This window comes from Mesoplodon bidens (assembly GCF_964165515.1).
Source record: "Mesoplodon bidens genome assembly, chromosome: X".
In the NCBI taxonomy this organism is placed as follows: Eukaryota; Metazoa; Chordata; class Mammalia; order Artiodactyla; family Ziphiidae; genus Mesoplodon; species Mesoplodon bidens.
The window spans coordinates 103555789-103580387 of record NC_138163.1 but is presented as its reverse complement, the minus strand read 5'-3'; the positions used below and the strand labels follow the sequence as shown (position 1 = coordinate 103580387).

Sequence of the window (24599 nt, the reverse complement as noted above, 5' to 3'; positions counted from 1 at the left end):
TAAATACCACCTTTTATTATTCAGAAGTTGGCTTCTGCTTCTGTTACCTTGTATCATATCTTTGACATCTCTGTACAAAACATTACAGGATGATACTTAAAAGTCTAAGCTATTTAATCACAAAAGTATTAACATTTTAGCTTCCCTAGATTAAATTCAGCCATAGATTAAAAAGGTAGAAACTTAAAATGAGTTTAAGTTTCTAATTGTATAAATATAGAGGCCATTAAAATACCTCGATTTAACAATATTTACTTACTATTCTAGTAGTAAGATGTTAAGGGAATGGGGATTATTGTTTTGTCATTGAACCTAGGAAGAGTTTGGTCATGGATTTGTAGAAGCTTGTATAAGTTTTCATCTATTTATTTTGTCACTCTGTGAGAATAGACCAAGTCATAGTATTTATCTTTTTAATATTAGTATTAGAAGCTACCATTGCTGCTTCTCTCCCTCCAGTAGTAAAAGAAGTTCTTTGATTTTTTTGTTTGTTTGTTTGGTTCATAGAGACCTATCCCTGTACTATAGGAAACATGTTACTGAATCGATATTCATAGATTTTTGTTTGGTTTTGTCTTAGGTATGATGCATTATGTATTCTCCTTCGTCACAGCAAGAATGTACGTTTTTGGTTTGCTCACAATGTCCTTTTTAATGTTTCAAATCGCTTCTCTGAATACCTTCTGGAGTGCCCTAGTGCAGAAGTGAGAGGTGCATTTGCAAAACTTATAGTTTTTATTGCACATTTTTCCTTGCAAGATGGGCCATGTCCTTCACCTTTTGCATCTCCAGGACCTTCTAGTCAGGTAATTTTGCCCAGTTAACAGAAATAAATTCTGTTTCCTGGAAGTTGAAGTCACAAATATATGTGCATCTGTTGGTATGTTTACCTAACAAACGTTCATGAGCATGTAATAACCATATAGTCCGATAACTCAGTGTTTATATGAGTTCCATTAAAAGTACTTCCCAGCAGTGAATAGTGACTATTGGCTCTTTAAAACATAACGGAATTTTCTGTTAATTCAGTTACGTTCAGTGGCTTAGTTATACACTTACTGTTATATAAATTGTATATAAATTTAAATGGACTTCCATTTGTTAAAACTTAGAACAGTATTAAGCCTCTATAATGAAATCTACATTGGATCTTCATCCCCTTTCCTAAAAAGCAACCCTTTTTAATAATTTCTTGTGTGATCAGTCCTTCCAGAAATTTCTGCCTATATTTAACATGTATATGTGCATGTCCCTTTTTCATGCAAAGAGAATTATATCATACCTGCACCTTGTTGCTGAAAAACAACCGATGTTTTGTCTTTTACAGGCTTATGACAACTTAAGCCTGAGTGATCACTTACTAAGAGCAGTACTAAATCTACTGAGAAGAGAAGTTTCAGAGCATGGGCGTCATTTACAGCAGTATTTCAACCTGTTTGTAATGTATGCCAATTTAGGTAAGAATTTAAGTTTTCATAATTCTCTCTTAATGTATTAAGTAATGAAGTCATGTAAGTCACATGATGAAATGTAACCTGGTCTAAAATAGAAACAGTGTTCCATAAAACCTATTGTGAATTTTATCTGAAACTTTTTTTTTTTTACACTGCACTTTTCACCTTGTACTTTATCATTATTTATGCATGTGTCTTATCTCTGCACCAGACACAGGTCAAAATCTGTATCTTAATCATATTTTTAAAATCTGTATCTTAATCATATTTTTATCTCCTAAAGTAGTGGTGCTAGACCTTTTTTTCTTTTAAATACTGATGCCTAAGCCCCATCCCAAACCAACTGAATAAGAATTCTGAGAGCTAACACAAGGAATCCACATTTTCAAAAGGTCCCAGATGGATGTGTAATACTCACCAAGTTTGGGTAAAGGACTTAGTCTGTACGTAAGTTTTTGTTGACGTAAACTAAATTAAAATCGGGGATAATATAAATATTCACTTAAATTACCTGTTATTTATGTTAAGTTCTAAACCCAAACATCCCTGTCATTCCAGGTTTTTTGTGCATGAACTTACCAATCGCCAGTTGATCCATGGCCCTTTTAACATAAGCAGCATTCTACTTTGCGTTTGTCGTCTTTTCCCTTGCCTTCCCATTACTGGAGATGCTTGCATATTTGTAGTTGAAAAGAATATTTACGCAAACAAGCATAAGGGGAATCTGTATTTCACACTTAGAAATGCCAAATCTTAGGTATTTATAAAAATCTCACTCTGTTAACTCCCTTTTTAGGTATTCCCTGTTCAGAAAACATGCATCGTTGGTCCATAATCTAATCTAATTAAAATTTCCCTGCTAAAAGCAAATATGGGTCTATAAACTTTAATACGAAATCCTTAGGACCAGATAGATAGATATGCTTTGTGGTTCAGAACTGTTTGGTTTTAAGAAAGGTAAAATAGCCCATGTGCCCTGAATTATGTAACATCCCTAGAGCAGGGTCCGAAACAGCACTTTGTAATCATACACGTGAATATTCACACTGAGAGGGGATGATTGAAGACTGTAAATAGCCTCTTGTCAGTTCAGGCCAGATTTTCACAGCAAGTTTATGAATGAACTTTGTTTACATTGATGTTAAGAGCTGTTTGAATCTCAGGATTTCAGATAAGGGATTTGTGGACCTGTATTTATTATACTTCTTGGAACATGGCAATAAATAAGACACCTATTTTCTAATGGGGTATAGAAGCAAATTAAAAGGTACTTGCCATAAAATATGTTTATGGCTATAATGGGGAAAATACAAAGTGGTATGGAAGTACATCATAGGGGGAGTGTGGGGGACTTAGTGGAGAAGATGTGGGAATTGGTTGAGTTTTTCCATCCAGAGTGAACAGCAGGTGCAGAGACTTGGAATAAACTCAGCATGGCTCATTGGAGGAAATGAAAGTTATTCAGTCTGACTAGAATTGATGTAATATGGGGATGGCAGGAGTGGTGAGCAGAATTTTCTAATTGTGCTATTCTATCAAGCCTTGTGAGAGATTCTGGACTTTATCCTGAGGGCATTGATGAGCCATTGTAGAGTTTTGAATAGACATGGCTTCTAGAAAGATCCAGGCTGCAGTGTGGAATGGATTATTGGGGAGTAAGACCAGAGATTGTTAAAAGTAATCTATAGATAGAAAATCGTTGTGGCTTCTACTGAGGAACTGGCAGTGAGTGGGATACAAGTAGTCAGATTCTGGTGCTTTTTATTGGAGATAAGGACAGTAGGATTTGGTGATTGGATATTCAGGGAAGGGGAACACGGAAGAGATGTTAAGAATGATGCCCAGAATTCCAACTTGACAAACTGAGCAGGTAGTAGTGCCATGTACTGAGAAGGGAAACACAGGAGGAAGAACGTGGACAGGGAATTTGAGTCTTTGTGACACCCAAATAGAGATGTCCAGTAGAGTGGTGATCTATTTGTCTGGAAATATTTTGGAATCAGTTGAATGAAAATAGCTGGAACTTGGAGCCATTAGAGTGGGTTTGATCGTCCAGGGAAGGCATACGGTGTGAGAAGATAGCCTGACATGGGAACTTTGAGGACCATCACTTTTGAAGAGAGGAAGGAGGACTCACAAATAAGAATAAGAAGAGGTAGAAAGAAAATAAGAGAGGAACCCAAGAAAGGAGGAAATGGTTATGGTTTCAGAACTATTCCTTAGTTTTAAACCAGAAAAGGGGGCAGAAGCCAAATAGGCATGGGTTGAGGACTGGGAAGACGAGAAAGTAGAGGGAATGAGTTTAGGCGTCTTTCAAGAAGCTTGGCTGAGGAAGAAAGGCAAGTCATAAAAGAATTCTTATTTCTCAGTTTTCGTCATTCATCTAATGATGAGGATTGCAGACTAGGCAGTTCCCGAGACTCCCCAGGCCATAGAAGGTGTTTCTCTTCCTTATGCCCAGTAGGATTGGAAAGTCATAGTCACTGTTTAGCCATTTTAATACTTAAATCCAGTTATACTAACTCAGTAGATTTTTGGTTCTGATTAAATAATACTCTGAATGCTAAGTAAAAGTGATCTTCTGATCATAAAAGTTGTAGAAAAATATTTCATTATGAAGCCCTTCCGTCCCAGTTCTTTCCTCTCATATAATTCTTCCCCTCTCTTCCTGCTTCTCCCTTCTTTATTGTAGGTGTGGCGGAGAAGACACAGCTTCTGAAATTGAGTGTACCTGCTACCTTTATGCTTGTGTCTTTAGATGAAGGTCCAGGTCCTCCAATCAAGTATCAGTATGCTGAATTAGGCAAATTATACTCAGTAGTATCACAGCTAATCCGATGCTGCAATGTCTCGTCAAGAATGCAGTCTTCAATCAACGGTAAAGTCAAATACTCCATTCTTTACATTGGTTTTAAAGTACTGCTGGCCATATATAGTACCTGATTCAAAGTAATTCCAAAGATATTTAAAAATAAAACGAGAGTCTGGGCTTCCCTGGTGGCGCAGTGGTTGAGAGTCCGCCTGCCGATGCAGGGGACACGGGTTCGTGCCCCTATCCCGGAAGATCCCACATGCCGCGCAGCGGCTGGGCCCGCGAGCCATGGCCGCGGAGCCTGTGTGTCCGGAGCCTGTGCTCCGCAACGGGAGAGGCCACAGCAGTGAGAGGCCCGCGTACAGCAAAAAAAAAAAAAAATAAATAAAAATAAAAATAAAAATAAAACGAGAGTCTGAAAGTCCATGCTTTGGAATATTTTATAATATTTTGAGTCCTATACCTTTTTCTCATATTTGAAGGGAGTCTTTCTGTCTACTTGCTACTGAGGTTGGTACCTTGTTTATGAAGTAGTTTAAGAATTAACTTTTATATAAAGAAAACGCCAGTGTTGGCATTTCAGTTTTACATTTTATCATCTTGATATATGTGATCATTATAATGCTTAATATTACTTTCTTTGTTGTACTCAGGAAACTTGATTTAAAATATTATTTTCATAAAACAAAAAATTCGTAAGCTATTTTCTGTGGTGAAAGCTGAGTATCATTGTGGAGAAGCCGATTAGTTTTTCATTGATGACAAATCTGTATTCTAGGTAATCCTCCTCTTCCCAATCCTTTTGGTGATCCTAATTTATCACAACCTATAATGCCAATTCAGCAGAATGTGGCAGACATTTTATTTGTGAGGACAAGTTATGTGAAGAAAATCATTGAGGACTGCAGTAACTCAGAGGAAACCGTCAAACTGCTTCGTTTTTGCTGCTGGGAGAATCCTCAGTTCTCATCTACTGTCCTCAGTGAACTTCTCTGGCAGGTTAAAGGAAAATATACATTCATATGTCTCTATAATTTGATTTGTTGTTCCTTTATTTTATTTTCTTAAATAGTTTTTTTAAGTATAATTGACTTTACAATTATATTAGTTTTAGGTGTGCAACATAGTGATTTGATATTTTTATACATTACACATTACAAAAGGATCACCACTGTTGCTGCTTTAAATAAGTTCTTCACCATGTCTTACCTGTTTTTAGGTTGCATATTCCTATACCTATGAACTCCGGCCCTATTTGGATCTGCTTTTGCAGATCTTACTGATTGAGGACTCCTGGCAGACTCACAGGTAGGTACCCTTTTTTGTTCCTTGCCCAGCTTTTAGAGTAACTGAAATTACCAGTCGGCACATATTTTTTTTTTTACCTCTTGAATATCTAATAAATGTTTTATCTTAAACAGAACATGAATAAAAAGGTCCCCCCTTGCTCACAGTTTTATTTCATTTTTTACTTTTTGCTCTCATTGCCCAAGTTGCATACTTAATATACTAACCTTTTTCTTTCAATTGTTGTTGTGTTTTTTGCTTGGGGGGATTTTTTTGTAAATGTTTCAATTTCATTAATGATACTCTAGGGTTATTTTAGGATTAGATTACGTTAGTTTTAGAATTACATGAGATAACATTTGGTTATCTAAAAATAGTGCCTTCAGTAAGTACAGTCAGTTCCCATTATTCATGGTAGTTATGATCTGAAAGTCACTGTGAACACTGAATGAGCAAATACTAAATCATTGCTCCTGGGGGAAAAACAGGGTTAGGTTCTTGCCAGTCTCTGGGTTTTTTTTTCAACCAATCAGTACATAACCTTTTTTTAATGTGTGTTTCTGTTTAAAGACACCTTATTTAATATATATTGCTGACTTATTAACATTGAATTCACAATTAATCGGGTCTGAACAAAGCTTATCTGACACATATTTTCTCTGCAAAGCACATCACAGCCTTCTTGGGCTTAGGAACATTAGACAGCACTTCAGCACTACACATTTGAGGCCCTTTCTAAACAGTGAGATCAACACAAAGCACAAAAATGTGAAAAGCTGTCACTGAAATAGATGGGGAAAAGGATACTTGTTTACAGTATGAGCTAAAACAAGGCCGAATATCACTTTGTTCCACTTCAGATGGGAACGTGTGTTGGGCAACTCAGATGTTTTTGCTACTCTGCACGTGACTGCAATTGCAAAGAATTGATTTTTGCCATTACAGATAAAGTTTAGCAAGTAGGCAAAACTGCAGATATGGAATCCGTGAATAAATGAGCATGAACCGTAACTAGTTTTTCAGTATACGTACGAGAGGTTTAGGAGTTAGCAATCTTTTATTTATTTTTATTTTATTATTTAATTTTTAAATTTTATTTTTAATATTTATTAATTTAGGGCTAAGGTTATTCAGCTTAGCGGTCCCTTAAGCTTTCTCCAGAATTCCTCTTTTTACGTAAAAGCTTAATACATTATCCTTAATCCCAAGAGCAGTACAGATGATGATGAACTATGGAATTAGTTGGCAACTTTGCCAGATTTTATAACTTCCCTCCCTACATGGACAATAGTGTAAGAGTTTATGTTGAGAAACAATTGAGAATCTATATAACAGACTGCCTCCTGTCTGTCAGTGTAATAATTAAAACAGAAACCTGGGACTTCCCTGGCAGTCCAGTGGTTAAGACTCTTTGCTTCCATTACAGGGGACAAGGGTTCAATCCTTGGTCAGGGAACTAAGATCCCACATGCTGCACGGCACGGCCACACAAAAAATAAATAAATGCATACATGCATACATACATACATACATACATACATACATACATAGTTTTATAACAACAAAATGCTTAAAGAGAAATTAAAATCTTGAGTCTTAGTGGGGATTGCAAATGCCAGAATTCATGAAATAATATTTTCAAATTATTCACCAGAATTACCATCATAGATTTCCAACAGTTGAATTAATATTGTAAAAATAGCATTAAACCAGAAATCAATTTTCATTAAACACAAAATTTAGTAGTTCTAAAACTATAGCTGCTTATTTTGAATACTACCAGTATTCTTCTCAATATGATCAAAGGCTCTGAAACTTAAGAGTTGGTTGAAATGGAATCTAACTTTTCATTGTTTTCTTTTGAAAATAGTGTAAGCATTTATAGCTTTAAGCCAATTAGCCACATCTTAGTTCTCTTGTTTCATTAGAGCAAGTAATAATGCTAAAGGCATGTGTGCTGGATTAAACATGGGAATTTGACTTTTGTGTAATGATAAGATTGTTGTTGAGTCCCTGGCACCAAGCTTGAAAATAATTTTCTCATAGTGGGCTTTTTAGGTCATTTAGTAAGCAGTGTGTATTTATGGAGCATCTCCCGTGGGCCTGGCACCGTTAAGCATTGGGGAACAAGGGAGGGAAAGGTAATATTGATAAAAGTGGCATTTGAAAGCAGTTGATTCATTATCACTTGACAAAACTGAAGGTAAAAACAGAATATACACTGCAGTGTTTCAGATTAAATAGCAGGAAGCCTGTACATGGTTGATTGTGTGGTCTGAAATGATTAAACTTTGCAAAATTACAAAGTCATGATTTCCAAACAAAACAGATTTTATAAATGCATGTAATACAAAAAAACAAAACAAACTTGAATTTTGATTTGGAACGTTCTATTAAGTAAAATATAAGGTATACAAAAGGTTTTTTAGGTATTGTTTCTTTATTGAGGTAAAATTCACTTAACATAAAATTCACTATTTTAACCATTTTAAAGCATACAATTCAGTGGCTTTTAGTACATTCACAATGTTGTGCAACCATTACCACTGTCTTATTTCAGAACATTTTCATCACTCCAAAAGGAAAATCCAAACCCAATTAAGCAGTCACTCCCTAGTCCTCCCATCCCCCAGCCGCTGACAACCACTAATCTGCTTTCTATCTCTATGAATTTGTCCGTAGGCAAAATATCCAGGACTTGCCTGGACATCTCTTATGAATGGAATCATACAATGTGTTCTTTTGTATCTGGCTTCTTTCACTTGGCATAATGTTTTCACATTCATCCATGTTAGAGTACATATCTGTACTTCATTGCTTTTTATGGCTGAATAATATTCCATTGTATGGGTACATTACATTTTGTATATTCGTTCATCTGTTGGTAGATATTTGGGTTGTTTCCACCTTTTGGCTGCTGTGAATAATACTGTTGTGAACATTCATGTACAAGTTTTGTATTTCTTTTTAAACACCTGTTTTCAATTCTCTTGGATATATAGCTTAGAGTAGTGGAATTGCAGGCAGGTAAATTTTTAAATATTTTTTGAAAAATTGTAAAATATTGATAACAAAATTTACCATTTTAACCATTTTTAAGTGTACAATTTGGTGGAATTAAGTACATTCACAATATTGTGTTAACCATCACCACTATCCATCTCCAGAACTTTTTCATCATCCCAAACTGAAACTCTGTACCCATTTTTCTTGCTTTCTCTGATTTTTGCCTATTCTCTAAATACCTCATATAACTGGAATCATATGATATTTGTTATTTTGGATTGGTAATAAATTGGTAGTAGGCGGCCATATGACCTTGGGTTGCAAGCCTTTTAACCTCTCTGTTTTTCTTATCTGTGTTCAAGGGTTTAAGAAGAGGACTTACTGTCTAGCATTAGATTACATGACTACATCAAAGACATTTATTGAATGGCACATAGTAGGCACTCAGTAATGTTAGCTGCTATTTGATTTTAGAAGTTTTTATTTATCTGGTTCTCTTTCAGAATTCATAATGCACTTAAAGGAATCCCAGATGACCGAGATGGGCTCTTTGACACAATCCAGCGCTCTAAGAATCACTATCAAAAAAGAGCATACCAGTGTATAAAATGTATGGTAGCTCTCTTTAGCAATTGTCCTGTTGCTTACCAGATTCTGCAGGTGAGGGTCTCTCTCCCTTTCTCCCTCTCTCTCTCCCTCTCTCTCTCCCTCTCTCTCTCACTCGCGCTCTCTCTCTCTCTCTCTCTCTCTCTCTATATATATATATATGTGTATATATATACACACACACATATAATTTTGTAGAAATCTGAATCAGAATTAAGGATTGTTTTAAAAGAGAATTGTGAAAATTTGGAGTTGTCGTTTAAAGTTACCTTTGAAAAGCATTCCAAAACCTTTTACATATATAGTTTTATTTTCTTTTGAAGGGCAATGGAGATCTTAAAAGAAAGTGGACCTGGGCAGTGGAATGGCTTGGAGATGAACTTGAAAGACGACCGTACACTGGCAATCCTCAATACACTTACAACAATTGGTCTCCTCCGGTGCAAAGCAATGAAACATCAAATGGTTATTTCTTGGAGAGATCACATAGTGCTAGGATGACACTTGCAAAAGCTTGTGAACTCTGTCCAGAGGAGGTAAAAAAAGCCACCAGTGTGCAGCAGATAGAAATGGAAGAAAGCAAAGTAATTCTTTACTTTATAGGCCAGTGTTTATGTATTAATGGGGAAAAAATTATGTTGAAGTTTTGTTTATATGTGGTCTTAATGAGGGAGCCTTCTTTTAGAGAAATACTTGTGAAATTGCCTGAATCTAGTATTTCTAAGAGAACCCAAATCAGGTTCCTTTCAGTTACTTTATCTGTAGTAAAAGAAAAGTTGTTAGTGGGTCAGTTTTAGATTTTAAAGATTTTATTTCAAATAGAAAAAAATTAAAAATAAACTTGAATTTGGCTACATAATTCTTTATCTTTAAATATTTAAAATCAGGAGCCAGATGACCAAGATGCCCCAGATGAGCATGAGTCTCCTCCACCTGAAGATGCCCCATTATACCCCCATTCACCTGGATCTCAGTATCAGCAGGTATATTGGGCTTGGTTCATGTTTTTATTCCCTAGAACCAATCTTTATGCTTTATTTAAAGGATGGCTAAGTTTTTTGTTGTGACTGTAAACTAATAGAGGGATTATCTAGACTAGCTTTGGGGGCATGATCAAAAGAGGAATGGTTAGCATGGGGTCACAATGTGGCTTGTTTGAGCTTGCCCCTGTGGTGTTTTCCTGGTCAGATATGTGCCCCTTTTGTACTAGTAGATGACGTTCGTAAAACTGTGATTATTCACCTCAATATAAAATGATAATATTTAGTATAATGGATTAAGACGACATTTCCTGTTAGGCTAAGTGTGCGAGTGGATTTTGAAGGCACTAAGATATGGCAGTGAAGGGAGAAGTGTTTGCTTATTACTTAGCATAACCAAGACTTCAATGACAGTAAAAATTGTTGGAAAAAAATCAGGGATTTGACAGATTTCCATGAGTTTTTCTGTGAAATCAATAACTAAATAAATTTAGATGAAGAAACGTTCTAAATGAGAGCGTCTCTTTCTAAACCCCACATGTGACTAATTCAGATCTTTTGAGGCAGTGGTCCTTAAACTTGCACAAGCATGGGAATCCCCTGGTGAGCTGTTGCAGCAGAGTGCTTGCTAGGCCCCACCCCAGCGTTTCTCATTCAGTACATTTCTGACAAGTTCCCAGCTGCTGCTGCTGCTGCTGCTACTGGTCTAGGAACCATGCTTTCGGAACCATTATTTAAGCATTCTGTCTTATATTTCAGGGTGGAAATAGAAGCATGCTGACTAGAAATGTTGAATATGACTGGAGAATGCATATTCAACATACTAATTTTCGTAATAGAAATTTCAGAAAGTTAAAGCCTATAATCTTCTTGGCTTGACTGGTGGGAATGTAGAGAAAAATGAGAGTTCAGTGGTTTAAAACATTAAGGACCCAAATCCACAAGAAGAGTTACTTTCCTCGGCCCTGAGAAAACTCATATTAATCATGCCTGGTTAATCCATTATTTTCAGTGTTGTTTTGTTTTCATTAACATCATCCTGTGTTCAGGGTTGTTGCTCATGCAGACCTCATATGATCATTCAATCAGATTTCTCATATGGGAGTTTCAGGGTGCTCAGAAGAGTGAGGATAGATGTGTTCCAGCTCACAGATCCCTTTTCATGAATTTTTTCTCTCTTTCTTTTTTCTTTTTTTTTTTTTTTTTTTTTTTGCGCTACGCGGGCCTCTCACTGTTGTGGCCTCTCCCATTGCGGAGCACAGGCTCCGGACGCGCAGGCTCAGTGGCCATGGCTCACGGGCCCAGCTGCTCCACGGCATGTGGGATCTTTCCGGACTGGGGCACGAACCCGCGTCCCCTGCATCGGCAGGCGGACTGTCAACCACTGCGCCACCGGGGAAGCCCCCCTTTTCATGAATATTTTTTACCACAAACAATAATGGGCTGTGTTATCCCTTATTTGTCAGACTTGAATCTAAATAATTTTTGGCACTTAAAATCACTTTGGCCAAAGAATTAAACAGACCTACACTGCTTTTATTTGGGGCTTTGGGGTTTGAATTTAGGCTACCTTTTAAATTTAGGCTACCTTTTCTCTTTCAAACCACTTTTTTTTTTCTTTTCCATCATTAGCCCAAGTATATTTACTCTTTTTAAGTCCTAGGAATAAAAGAAATGTTTACATTTCCACAAACTTCAGCCTGTGATCTTTAAAGTTGAAGTTTAATACATGAAAAGTTTTAACATGCAGATCTCTTCTCCCCTCCCAGAATAACCATGTGCATGGACAGCCGTATACAGGCCCAGCAGCACATCACATGAACAACCCTCAGAGAACTGGCCAACGAGCACAAGAAAATTATGAAGGCAGTGAAGAAGTATCCCCACCTCAGACAAAGGATCAGTGAAATGCACATGATTAACTGGTTCCATCAAGACTGTGCACCCAGGCCTTACAGTCCAACCTTTTTCTTTGTCTGGCTAATATTTAAAACTAGAAAAACTATTCCTAATCAACATGGAGTGGAAGGTTTATTCACTGTCTTACCTGCAGAAATTTGCTGTCAATATATAACCCGCCTGCAGTGGAAAGTGTATAGTGTTTTGTAATAAATGGCCTGATGCTAACGTGTAAATGGCAAAGGTGTATATAGTATATTAATGTTTGACTGTTAATTCTTAAGCAAGAAACTTTTTTCTTGATGAGACTCACAGATCTACAAAACCTACAAAAGTTACTTCCTTGTTATACCCATTGCACTCTGCAACCAGTGTTGCCTGCCTTAATGGCAGTTGGATCAACTCCTTTACAAAAACAAAAAATAAACCAACAGCAACAAACCAGAGCCCATCCATTTCAACCACACCAATAGTTTCATGTTAATTCTTTGCCACTGGAGTCAGTTTTATTATGAGCAGTGAAAGGCTGGTAACCTTTAAATTATTTGGTTGATGTGGAAAATTTGGTGATGTAACATTGTTTCTAGATCTTTTTCATTGCCTTTTTATTCTGAGGTTAGGTTAATCACTTTGAAGCTATAGTTACGCTGTAACATGTAGCATGGCTTCACACCAGGTTAGTGTAGCCAATGAGGAAAAAATTACCATAATGACAGCAGTTGTCCCAGTGCGACAGCTGTATTGCTCAGAGCTTTTCTGTCTTACACCTAGAATATAAAATACAAAACAAGGAAAGAAATGTGATAAACAGGTGGTTTTCAGTTATACATATGTTGCTTACATCTAATGTTTGACAGTTCAACCTCTGGGTGGGATAAGGAAACTTAAGTATCAGTAATGGGAATTTTAAAAGATTTAAAACAAATATGCAAAAATTTGCTATGCCAGGATGCTTGGAGCATAATAGAAGACTGTATTTGGTGTGCTTGTTCTGTTTCTTTGGTAGAGCTTATTAGGAGAACCTTTTAAAACTTTCCTTCTGCTGGATCCCAGGGAAGTGGAAGTCATCAGAATCCTACAATACTTGGAGTACCACTGCACCAAGATGTCTGGCTGAGCTTCTGCTCAGTCACAGTTTTACTTGAAAGCAAGAATTGTCCTAGCTCCTTTTCCATTATTCCAAAAATTTTAACATTTGAAGCAGGGTCTAATTAAAAAGGAAACTGGTTAGTTAATATAACTGAGGTATAATTTCAGAATAAGCATTTAATTAAAGATAAGGAACTCATGAGTTAATACTGTATTTAACAGAGAATTGGTCACTTGAATGTGTGTAATTTTTTGGAACCTGTCTAAAAACCAAATACCCCTGCAAACAGATACAGTCCACCCTATTCTATTTAAATATTTTGCTGTTTTATTTTATAGAAATTATTTTGCTGAATTCACAAGTAGACTTTGATTTAAGAAGAACTTTTTGTCCTGTGGTGTGTTTTGGTTTTTTGGTTAATTTTTTGTCTTTTTTTGTTTGTTTTTTAAGGACTGCATATTAAAAACAATTCAGGGGCTTCCGTGGTGGCGCAGTGGTTGAGAGTCTGCCTGCCAATGCAGGGGACCACAGGTTCGTGCCCCGGTCCGGGAAAATCCCACCTGCCGCAGAGCGGCTGGTCCCGTGAGCCATGGCCGCTGAGCCTGCACGTCCGGAGCCTGTGCTCCGCGACTGGAGAGGCCACGACAGTGAGAGGCCCGAGTATCGCAAAAATAATAATAATAATTCTGTGCATAGCATGCCTAGGCATGACACTGAATTCAGGAGTTCAGTCACATTGAGTTTTTGTGCACAGAAAGATTTGACCTGGGCTTCCCTGGTGGCGCAGTAGTTGAGAGTCCGCCTGCCGACGCAGGGGACACGGGTTCGTGCCCCGGTCTGGGAAGATCCCACATGCCGCGGAGCGGCTGGGCCCGTGAGCCATGGCCGCCGAGCCTGCGTGTCCGGAGCCTGTTGCTCCACAACGGGAGAGGCCACAACAGTGAGAGGCCCGCGTACCACAAAAAAAAAAAAAAAAAAAAAAGATTTGACCTTTGGCCCTTTACTAAAAAGATTTAGAGAAAAACAGGATTGTTGACACTGTAAAAGTTTCCTAACATAATCAATCTTGTACTTTTTGTATGTTTTTTATATACATGTATATTTAATGAGCACAAGCTTGGTTGTATTTTTTACAATTCAGTTAATAGGCAAATGTTTTGTCAAAAAGGCTATAGTTGGAATTGAACAAAGCAGAAACAAAATTGAGAATTGTGTTATTTTGTGATTAAAAGGGGCAGGTATTTAAGATAAAGCTTTGGGTATCTTATTTGCAGTACTCTGTAGTCAATCTGTGCTTCTAGGTTTTCTGTAATATTAGGAAATTTTGACACCACATAGATCCTGTTTTTACCTTAAGTATATTACATCTGAGTTTGTTAAGTGTGAGCCAGAGTCATACACACACTGTCTGCAGTTCCAGTTGGTAATTTTAATTCAGAAGTTCCTCATTCCAAGCCTCCTTAACAATGAGCAGAATAGGCTAAATTTATTTGGACAAGTTGCTATCATTAAATACACCATCTAACCATCTGAGATGATTTTTGTGTTTCCTGGTCCTTAACAAAAAAGTATGTAATATACTTAATTTTAAAATGAATGACTTTCTAGACATGAAAAACCTGACATTTTAAAAGGCTGTGAATTTTTCTCCTTGGAGGGAGATCCCACCTTCCGTTGCTTTGAATTTACAAGTCCCCTAGTGCCAGGTGAGGGCTTGTGAATCCTTTCCCCCTCCATTTGAGGAAGAGTGGTCTGTGTTGTGACCAGAATCTAGGAGAGGTGAATGGAGAGTGTTCTTTTTGTTTGTTTGTGCAAATTATTTTCTATATTTAACTCTTAAGCAAGCATTAATGTATAACTGAAAATTTTAAGATGCATGTTATTGTAAGAGCAACATAGTGGTGGATTTTGAGGTCTTTTTCTGAACATAAATGGCACATTTTAAACTTCCAAGTCTTCAAAGTGCCTAAAGATTATTTAATTCTCCCTCAACTGATTTCTTGAGCCATATATATATTTCCTACTTTACATGTTTGTTGCAGAATCACTAGTCTTCCTTTCAAAGAAGTACCCCCGGAATTCTAAATGGCATGATTACTTTATAGAAGACAGTAGAATCTGTTAACAAAAAGACTGAAGATATTGTCATTGTTAATCTGTGTGAGCAAGGGCTTTGCCCTATTGGATCTAAGTATTTCAGTGCACAACTTGGTAAAAACCATATTGCTGCTGTTTCTAAGCCCTCCACCAACCAAATTTTCATGTTCAGCATTGTAGAGGCAGAAATAAGAACATAATCATATTTGGGGGTTTTGTCTTGGTTCATTTTTCTCTCAATGCTAATTTCCCAACCTTGTCTCTTTTAGCTGTTATATGTACAAATTTAGAATTAAAATGTTTTATATTTTTTTCATGATTAACTTTTATTAGTGAATGATAACAACTTAAGTATTTAATCCTAGTAGTGGGTTAAAAAGATGAGGAGCCTTTTTTATTTGAATTACATTTGTAAATGAAAGCAAGTCTGTGAATACTCAGATGACTACTCCAAAATAGTTCCTTTCCGTTTTTTCTTAGTATTTTTCCAGCTTATGTTCTCCCGTGAACTCTTACTTTGCTGAATTTTTTGGTTACTTTGGTGGATATATCCTGCCTTATTTAGAATTATAACTGGATTTTTAAAAAAATTGCCTTTTCATAAGTGCCCAATTTTGGTCTCTAGTTTGAAGGTACTACATACTGCCGAGAAAGTAAAACACCCCTCCCCTCCCCCCAGTTCTTGTGTTACTGAGAAAAACCATTCAGTACTGGTTTCCTAGCAGGGCTCAACCAAAATTGGTCCTGCACCTATGTGAGTGTTTAGTGTTTGAAAATAAGGTTTTGGGTGTTGGTAAATCACTACAGAAGTGCTAAATGTATTAAGAACTTGCTGCCGATTGTATTTACAACGATTATTTTAGATTATTTTACGTTTGCAGAAATGTAGCACTTTTCCTCCGAATTTATAGGTGTAAGAAAAAAAGGGGGAAAGGTGCACCATGTTTTAAACTTGGCAAATGAGTGAAAATTTTTTTTCATTTTGAAATCCAGATTCCCAAGAGGAAATCTCACCACCCAGATCACATACTTCTCAGCCTTTTACAAGCCAACAGACTGACTGAAGATTGTCCACAGTTCCTAAGATTTAGCACATATACAAAAATAAAACTTTATAAATTAAATTTCGGTTTCCCCTTTTATTTATTAAAATAAGATTTCTAAACGGAAAGTAGAAGTGTAATCGATTTAAAGGGAACTTTAAAGGGGAAATGTTTACAAGTAGAGGAATTCAGCCCTTATTTTCTGTATTCACATCTAAGCCTTTCAAAAATGGGATTGTGATCTAACTGCTGGCTTAACCGTTCATTCTAAGGCCAAGATTTGTCAAGCACTTTGTTGTTTCAAAGTTCATTTAAATCAAGTAAAGCAGGTCACGTATTTAACGGGAGTGATAGAAGTGAAAATTCACTTAATTCTCTAGCAAATTCCATCTGCTCTGCTTTTGGGTATCTGAAAAGTAATTATTTGTTGCCATGTTCCAAAGAAATATGACTTCCATAGAAACCTGTTGGTGCTTCCCTACAGTTGGGTTACTGCAAGGATTACTGCTAAAGAAAAAGACATACTCTCATTTTCCTCAAACTCTATTATTATTTTTTTAAGAGAACCAGAAGATTAATAAACTAGTGTTCTGCAGTTTGGAAAACTCCAGTTGGATTAAACCGTTTGAATTTTAAGTATTTTTAGCCACATGAACACAAAAATGAAAATATGGCCACTAATATTTTGAACTGCTTCATTGTAATCTGATAATTTACAGGTAGGTAGAAAATTGACAGTTTTTATACCTCAAAGTTTAAAGTTGGGGTTATATCAAAGGCTTTAATAACTCGTTTTCTTAGGTTGTAAAGTCTCAAGGGAAATGTTCTTAAACCACACTAAAACTTTCCTGAACAAAACAAATTACAGACCCATACAAAAATCAGTTAATTGTTTTAAATACATTCCACTGAGATGTACACAGCTCAAGAGTAAAATGGAAATGCTTTTAGTTGTCATCTGAAAACAAGGTCGTCTCGTTGGGCTCCATCAACATTTATCTAGAAATAGTTTTTCATTGTGGGGGGCTTTTCTCGAGTTGCTTATTTTTCCATTAACCTGCCGAAATATAAAAACCCTATTTTTATGTGTAATTAGTGATAAACTTGTAAATTGGCCACTTTTATGAAGAAAAGGCTTGATGGAACTGAACCTTTGAGGAGTTGTCGGTACTGTCCAGTAGGGGCAGACCTCTGAGACGTTTCTGTGTCACGGCTTCCAGTTCCCTTTTCACGTACATGTGACTTCAGACACCGGGCCGACTTCCTGGCGCCCCACGGTGCGTATCCTCCAGCTGCCCCGGCCTCGCTGCCTTCCCTTCGCCACCCTCCTGCCCCAGAGTGAGCCCAGCGGGGGCCACCATGCAAGATAGAAGTTACTCATTTTCTATTTCTCTTCAATTGTATAGATGTAAAAATATTCAAAACGGATGCTTTGGACACGCAAGTTTTTCCATGGGTCCTGCGGATAGATTCACCTGCGTGAGGATTAGAACTGTATTCTTAGAGTTACTATTTAATTCTTCCCCACCCATTAAAACACTGGGTGCACCTTCTTTGGAATTCAGAAGTAAAGATACTTTGGAGTCTTAAATCTGGTGCTTTAGGTGGGACCGGGGAGAAGGAAGTATTCCTATCGTGAAGGTTCGGAATGTCCTTCCCTTCTGACTTAAGAACCACGTGCACCGCACCTGTCAGCAAGGAAGAGTGTCTGCGGGATGCCAAAGAAATAGGTCAGTGCCTAGGGCTCAGTGTGTGTTGAGGAAGAGCCCTCTGTAATCCTTTTTCCAAAGGTCTCTACGTTTAGGATGTGTCCCTGAAGGGGATGTAAATTACTGTGTTCTGTTGGGTGAATAGGGAAACAGCCTTTTCAAGCTGTGTGTTTAAAATCAAATCTAGATGGTGACTGCTTAAAGCTGGTGAGTACCTCCCCTTACCGGAAATATTAATCAGTAGTACTAGTAGTTCGTTCTTTCAGCCATCTACTTTCAGAATGTCTTAAGCATTTAGTATAAATCCTTTCTCAGCAAAATGAGCCTTATGCAGATTCCCATAAGGCTGTGTTACCATATCTTCCTTAGGAAGTCTGACTAGGTCAAAGGCTAAGACTGTGAATGTACTAAAGAGACTTAAAAGCTTAAGTTACTAAGTCAGTGTTAAATACCAAGCTCTTAGCTTGTAGGTAGCCTTCTGTATTGCCCCAAGGTTGGGATCTTTAATTAAAAACCAAAAATTCAGATTTGCAGTAAAATATGAACAGATTTGCCTTTCTAATTTACTGAAGCTTGGTTTACTTAACTGTCACTAGTAATATGTGCTTAGATAAACTGGATGTTGAGTTTTTGTTTTGCACTTATCCACACAGCGTTAGACACTTGAGATGATAGGCTTCTTACACTGAGGTTAGCAGATACTCCATTCTTACAGGGAAAAGAATCCAACATACTGTTTTGGAAGGAGTGCAGGCTAGCGTAGAATGTAGTGAGTGCTGGAAAAACCTTACACTCATGATAATAAATGAGAAATGGCTACAGGATGTCCCTCTCATTGTGTTTTTGTCTTTAGAAAAGCATGATGCCAAGTAACCAAGAGCAGCAGTTATATTTTCAGGTGCTTTTCAGCAGTGATAACTTATCAATATGCAATTCACATTTAAGTCTTTTTTTTTTTGGTTTTGTTTGAAAGGAAATGTTTTTATTTTATTAAAATTATTTAATGATAAAGGCTTAGTGTTTCTTAAGTATTGTTTACAGAATCAGCCTTAATTTACAACTTAAAAAAATGACTATGCTTTTTAACATTTTTATTGGAGTATAATTGCTTTACAATGGTATGTTAGTTTCTGCTTTAAAACAAAGCAAGTCAGTTATACATATACATATATCCCCATATCTCTTCCCTCTTGCGTCTCCCTCCCTCCCACCCTTCCTATCCCACCCCTCTAGGGGGTCACAAAGCACCGAGCTGATCTCCCTGTGCTATGCGGCTGCTTCCCACTAGCTATCTATTTTACGTTTGGTAGTGTATATATGTCCGTGCCTCTCTCTCACTTCGTCCCAGCTTACCCTTCCCCCTCCCTGTGTCCCCAAGTCCATTCTCTAGTAGGTCTGTGTCTTTATTCCCGTCTTGCCCCTAGGTTCTTCATGACCTTTTTTTTTTTCACATTTAAGTTTTTAATCACTGTTCCCCTGTGCCGAAGTGTGACGGGCAACAGTCATTATAAAATCAGTTTGAGGCCGAAAAGAAGAGTAAGAGAGAAGCCGATTTAACTATAGAATGTTTACATTTAAATACTTTATTTAAAGTCAAGAATGAACTGAAGGGCTTCCCTGGTGGCACAGTGGTTGAGAGTCCGCCTGCTGATGCAGGGAACACGGGTTCGTGCCCCGGTCCGGGAGGATCCCACATGCCGCGGAGCGGCTGGGCCCGTGAGCCATGGCCGCTGAGCCTGCGCGTCCGGAGCCTGTGGTCCGCAACGGGAGAGGCCGCAACAGTGAGAGGCCCGCGTACCGCAAAAAAAAAAAAAAAAAAAAGAATGAACTGAAAATGTAAAGCTAGAACCAAAGGAAGACATAAATGACACACCTGAATCTCCTAAATACTGAGGTTCGAGGTTAGGTTGGTTTAAAAGTTGTTAAAACGTGACCTTCTAAATTTGGCTGGTGAATAAGGAAAAAAAAGTAAGGTTTTTTTGTGTGTTCTGAATTTGTTTACAGATGTATTAAATCTGAAACAGTGTTACATTTTGAGTCTAGGTTAAAAGAGGAAGTACAGCTGCCTAAAATAATATCCTGTATTTTAAATTATGCTCTACATTAACTGTAGGTAGACCTTTGCCATGCATTTAGTGTGAGCTCCCATTGAGGAACAGCCTTAGTTAAGAATTTGATGTGGGGTTACAACTTTGAGAACTGAAATATGCCTTTTACTTTTTCTTAGCTCTGATTTGAAAATAAGTACATTTTGAAAAGCTATACTCACACATTTCTGGTAGCTCAGATGAGGGGTTTCTTGTAGCCAATTCTTGGAATGAGAAGAAAAGATGCTAACGTTCTCTTCAAAACACGTAGGTTCCTGGGGAAAAGAAAATGGCAACTCATATTTCCAAGTGACAGCAGGATGTACCCTGACCCAGCACGGCTCCCTGCCATGTCCTCAGCAGCTCTAAAGTATGGATGCCATGGGCCCCAGTGGGTGACTTCAGTCCAACACCAAACAGAAGAGGTAGCCTGTGAGCTGTGTTCTTGCCCAGTCAAATGGCAATGCCTAGAACTAAAAAAAGTCTTTGTATATGGTTTTTTTTTTTTTTTTTTTTTTTTTTTTGTGGTACGCGGGCCTCTCACTGTTGTGGCCTCTCCCGTTGTGGAGCACAGGCTCCGGACGTGCAGGCTCAGCGGCCATGGCTCACAGGCCCAGCCGCTCCGTGGCATGTAGGATCTTCCCGGACCGGGGCACAAACCCGTGTCCCCTGCATCGGCAGGCGGACTCTCAACCACTGCGCCACCAGGGAAGCCCTGTATATGGTTTTTAAGTTGGATCTCAACTATGAATGTTTTCTTCCATTAAAAAATAAAAAGTTTGTTTATTCATATTAAACCCAACCATGGTAATTTTGATTAAAGACGCACCTCCTTATAACCCTTTCTGGAATGGTCTGAATTCAAACTGCACATGGGTAGCCTCAGACCAGGGATTTTTCTCATTTGCACTTCACTCTGGTCTTTGTTAAAGTGAGTTTCCATAATGGGCTTCCCTGGTGGCGCAGTGGTTGAGAGTCCGCCTGCCAATGCAGGGGACTTGGGTTCGAGCCCTGGTCCGGGAAGATCCCACGTGCCGCGGAGCAACTAGGCCCATGAACCACAACTACTGAGCCTGTGCATCTGGAGCTTGTGCTCTGCAACAAGAGAGGCTGCGACAGTGAGAGGCCCGCGCACCGCGATGAAGAGTGGCCCCCGCTCGCCGCAACTAAAGAAAGCCCACACACAAAAACGTCAGCATGTCCTTGCTGGGGGTTTTCAGATGTATTTGTGTCTTTTATAAGAAAAGCCAGTTTTCTTTACAGACAATGCAACCTCCATGTTTTAAGAAAGGCAACCAGTCAAATCTTTCAGCTTCAAATTAAAATCGAAAAAGTGTAAGTTTAGGATTTCTGTAAATAAAATCTTACGTTGAGCTTGGTTACCTGGATAGGTTGATACAGCCCAAAATGATTTGTTTGTATTGTTGGCTTTTTAGTTGCTTGTTCGTATTTACTTTTTAATATCTTATTCAGATTTTGAACATAAACACATTCAAGGAATATTATTTTGTCCAAATTTGTCTACTTTTCTTTGTATTTGTTTGTATTAATTTTCAGTGAAAATGATTAAGGAATTTCCCTGGTGGTCCAGTGGTTAAAACTCCACGCTTCCACTGCAGGGGGTACAAGGTTTGATCCCTGGTTGGGGAACTAAGATCCCATATGCCGCGTGGTGCAGCACAAAAAAGAAAGAAAGAAAGAAAAGATTCAACTCTTTGCTATTCCAGCGCTCCCGTAGACTTGAACTTGCTTTCCTGTTTCTAATGTTATAAAATCAAGGAACCAGCAAGGGCTGCAGTGGCCCTTAAGAAAGTCCTGGAGCCAGCCAAAAAGAGCAGAGACACCTCACATGAGTACAGCTGGTCACTAGGTCTCCAGCTCTGCTCTTATTATAAGCCTTTCCATATCAGTAAATCTGTATACAAGTCAGAGGATAAGGGAATTTTACATTGAGAAGAGAGGAACCTTCTCAATTTTTGCTATTTACTGAAATGTACGTATGACATTCTTGGACATGTGACAGGTATCCCAGGAATATGGATGTAGGACACTGGAACGTGACAGGGGTCCCAGGAGTACCTGATGATTCCTACTGAGTTGGGCAAAGAATCTGCCCAGCCTGAAGCAGGCCAGCCTCACTGGCACACTCGTCCCAAGCACAGTCCTGATAGCTGGGGCCGAAGGGCCCTTCCAACCTGGAAGTTCTTCTCACCTGTTAGAGAATCAATCTTAAATTTTAAAAGGAGAAAAATACAGCCTAGTTTTAGCTGTCATGATGGAAGCAAACCATAACATATGCTTGCTAAAGGGAGAAGATATAGGGGTATATGTATACGTCTAGCTGATTCACTTTGTTATAAAGCAGAAACTAACACACCATTGTAAAGCAATTATACTCCAATAAAGATGTTAATAAAAAAAATGCTTGCTAGAAAGCCATAGGTGGTCATAGAATTGTCCTGGTTTTGATTTATTAGGTTTAGGTACCTGCTACCAAGCTGCTGTCAAATAGAAAAGAGAACTATTTAATTTCACTTCCTTGTTTTGTTTGCTTACCATCTCATGGAGGATGGGGGTAATGGCAAAATAATAATAATAATTGTAGTAATAATAATAATAAGCAAGAAGTAAGTGAGGGACTTCACGTGTGCCACTGGGGCATCAGTGCCAAAGAGTGATTGTGCACATGTAAATGTAAGTATGCATATGTGGACTTAAAACTCATTACCTTCAAAACAATCATTTTGAGTGAACATGGGGGAATTCCCCTGTGGTCCAGGGGTTAGGACTCTGCACTTCTACTGCAGGCCTGGGTTTGACCCCTGGTCAGGGAACTAAGATCCCACAAGCTGTGCAGCCAAAAAATAAATAAATTAAATAAATAAAAATTAAAAATTGAGTGAACATTGGAAAAGAAAATTACGGCTAAAAACGAGGACAATCAAAAGAAATCTTGTGTACAATTTGATAATATCCAATCCTACCATGAAAAACATGCTATTGTGAAGAACTGGGCCTAAACCTGGCAGAATTAAAACTACAGATTGAAAAGGAAATTCCATTTATATTGAAAGGCCATTTACAGATTGTGTTGTAATCTAAGCTATTAAAGTTTAAAACTTTAGCTCTAAAACTGCACAAGGATCCTAGTCTATATACTGTCAAATGAGTTTTGACCCAGTTTTCACAAAAAAGACTAAAAAAAACCCAACAACCCAGCAGTGTAAGTTAACACAGTTTGGGGTTATCCATAGGATTGTATTATAATACTTATAAGTATACACAGAATGACTTTTGCAAGGTAGTGGTGTTTCAAAGCTGAGGGCTAACACTGGACTGGCTGAATGATGAATATCTGGAGAGCTTTTTAAGAAACCCAGTTTCTCGGTCGCACTCTTGCAAACTGAGTATAGGTATGGCAGCCCCAGGAATCTGAAACATTTTTTAAAGCTCCACATGTAACTGCAGTCAGGTTTGAAAACCATTTCCATAGTGTACTGCTGTTCTTAAAAAAAGGAGGGGTGGTGGTTTGCCAAACTTTATAGAGAAGTAGACAAACACCCAGGTACCTATTACCCAGAACTGGCATATTTGCTTCAAGTATTATTTTCGTTAAAAGAAATCAGATACTGGACTTCCCTGGTGGCGCAGTGGTTAAGAATCCACCTGCCAGTGCAGGAGACATGGGTTCGAGCCCTGGTCCGGGAAGATCCCACATGCCGCAGAGCAATTAAACCCGTGTGCCACAACTACTGAGCCTGCGCTCTAGAGCCCGTGAGCCACAGCTACTGAAGCCTGCGCGCCTAGAGCCCGTGCTCCACAACAAGAGAAGCCACTGCAATGAGAAGTCCACGCACCGCAACGAAGAGTAGCCCCCGCTCACCGCAAGTACAGAAAGCCCGCGCGGCAGCAACGAAGACCCAACGCGACCAAAAATAAATATAAAATAATAAATAAATTTTTAAAAAGAAATCAGGTACTACAATAAAGCCCCCGTTTCCCCCCGATCCTCAGCCTCATTCCCGTCTCCCGCTTCAGAAGCCACCATGGTCGTGACTCAGGGCACATCCTTCAGGCTCCGTTTGTGATGGTGCCCAGCCCTGCTGCCAAGTGGCCAGTGCAGGAGCCGCAGCAACCTGACACTGGGCATTTGACAGGGAAGAGCGGAAGGCGGGTTTCTCCAGAGAAGGAGCACGAGGATCTTACTTAAAGAACCCCACGAAAAAAGAAAAAGATTTGGTAAATTCAGGAACATCGACAACACATCGTGTGAGCAAAACGACCATAGTGTAGTATTTTCTAGGCAAAGGTGTCAGAGGTCCAAAAGAATTGACAGTGTTTCTCCAGAAGTGGTCACAGGGTTCTGGGTTAGAAATGGTTTTCTTCTCCATGGACGTGGGATATGACATGACTGCTGATGGAAGAAGGTTTCACATATTGAGGTATGGGGAAGTCATTCTGGCTTATACACAATTTAACTCAAGTATCATGCTAACTAAAACAGCCTGTTTGGGGCTTATGAAACATAC

At 38.3% G+C, this 24599-nt stretch overlaps 1 protein-coding gene across 3 annotated transcripts in view; it reads left to right on the top strand.

Moving 5' to 3' along the window:
• Positions 1-16355, top strand: part of USP9X (ubiquitin specific peptidase 9 X-linked) — a 133889-nt gene extending 117534 nt beyond the window's left edge. For all 3 annotated transcript variants that reach the window (XM_081222648.1, XM_081222646.1, XM_081222647.1), the window contains 9 exons: positions 581-806; positions 1328-1457; positions 4147-4332; positions 5045-5265; positions 5486-5574; positions 9063-9219; positions 9489-9701; positions 10053-10148; positions 11915-16355. In XM_081222648.1, coding sequence (XP_081078774.1) covers positions 581-806; positions 1328-1457; positions 4147-4332; positions 5045-5265; positions 5486-5574; positions 9063-9219; positions 9489-9701; positions 10053-10148; positions 11915-12052 — 1456 coding nt within the window. In that variant the 3' untranslated portion in view covers positions 12053-16355. The remainder of the gene's footprint in view (positions 1-580; positions 807-1327; positions 1458-4146; positions 4333-5044; positions 5266-5485; positions 5575-9062; positions 9220-9488; positions 9702-10052; positions 10149-11914) is intronic.
• The last annotated feature ends 8244 nt before the right edge of the window (positions 16356-24599 follow it).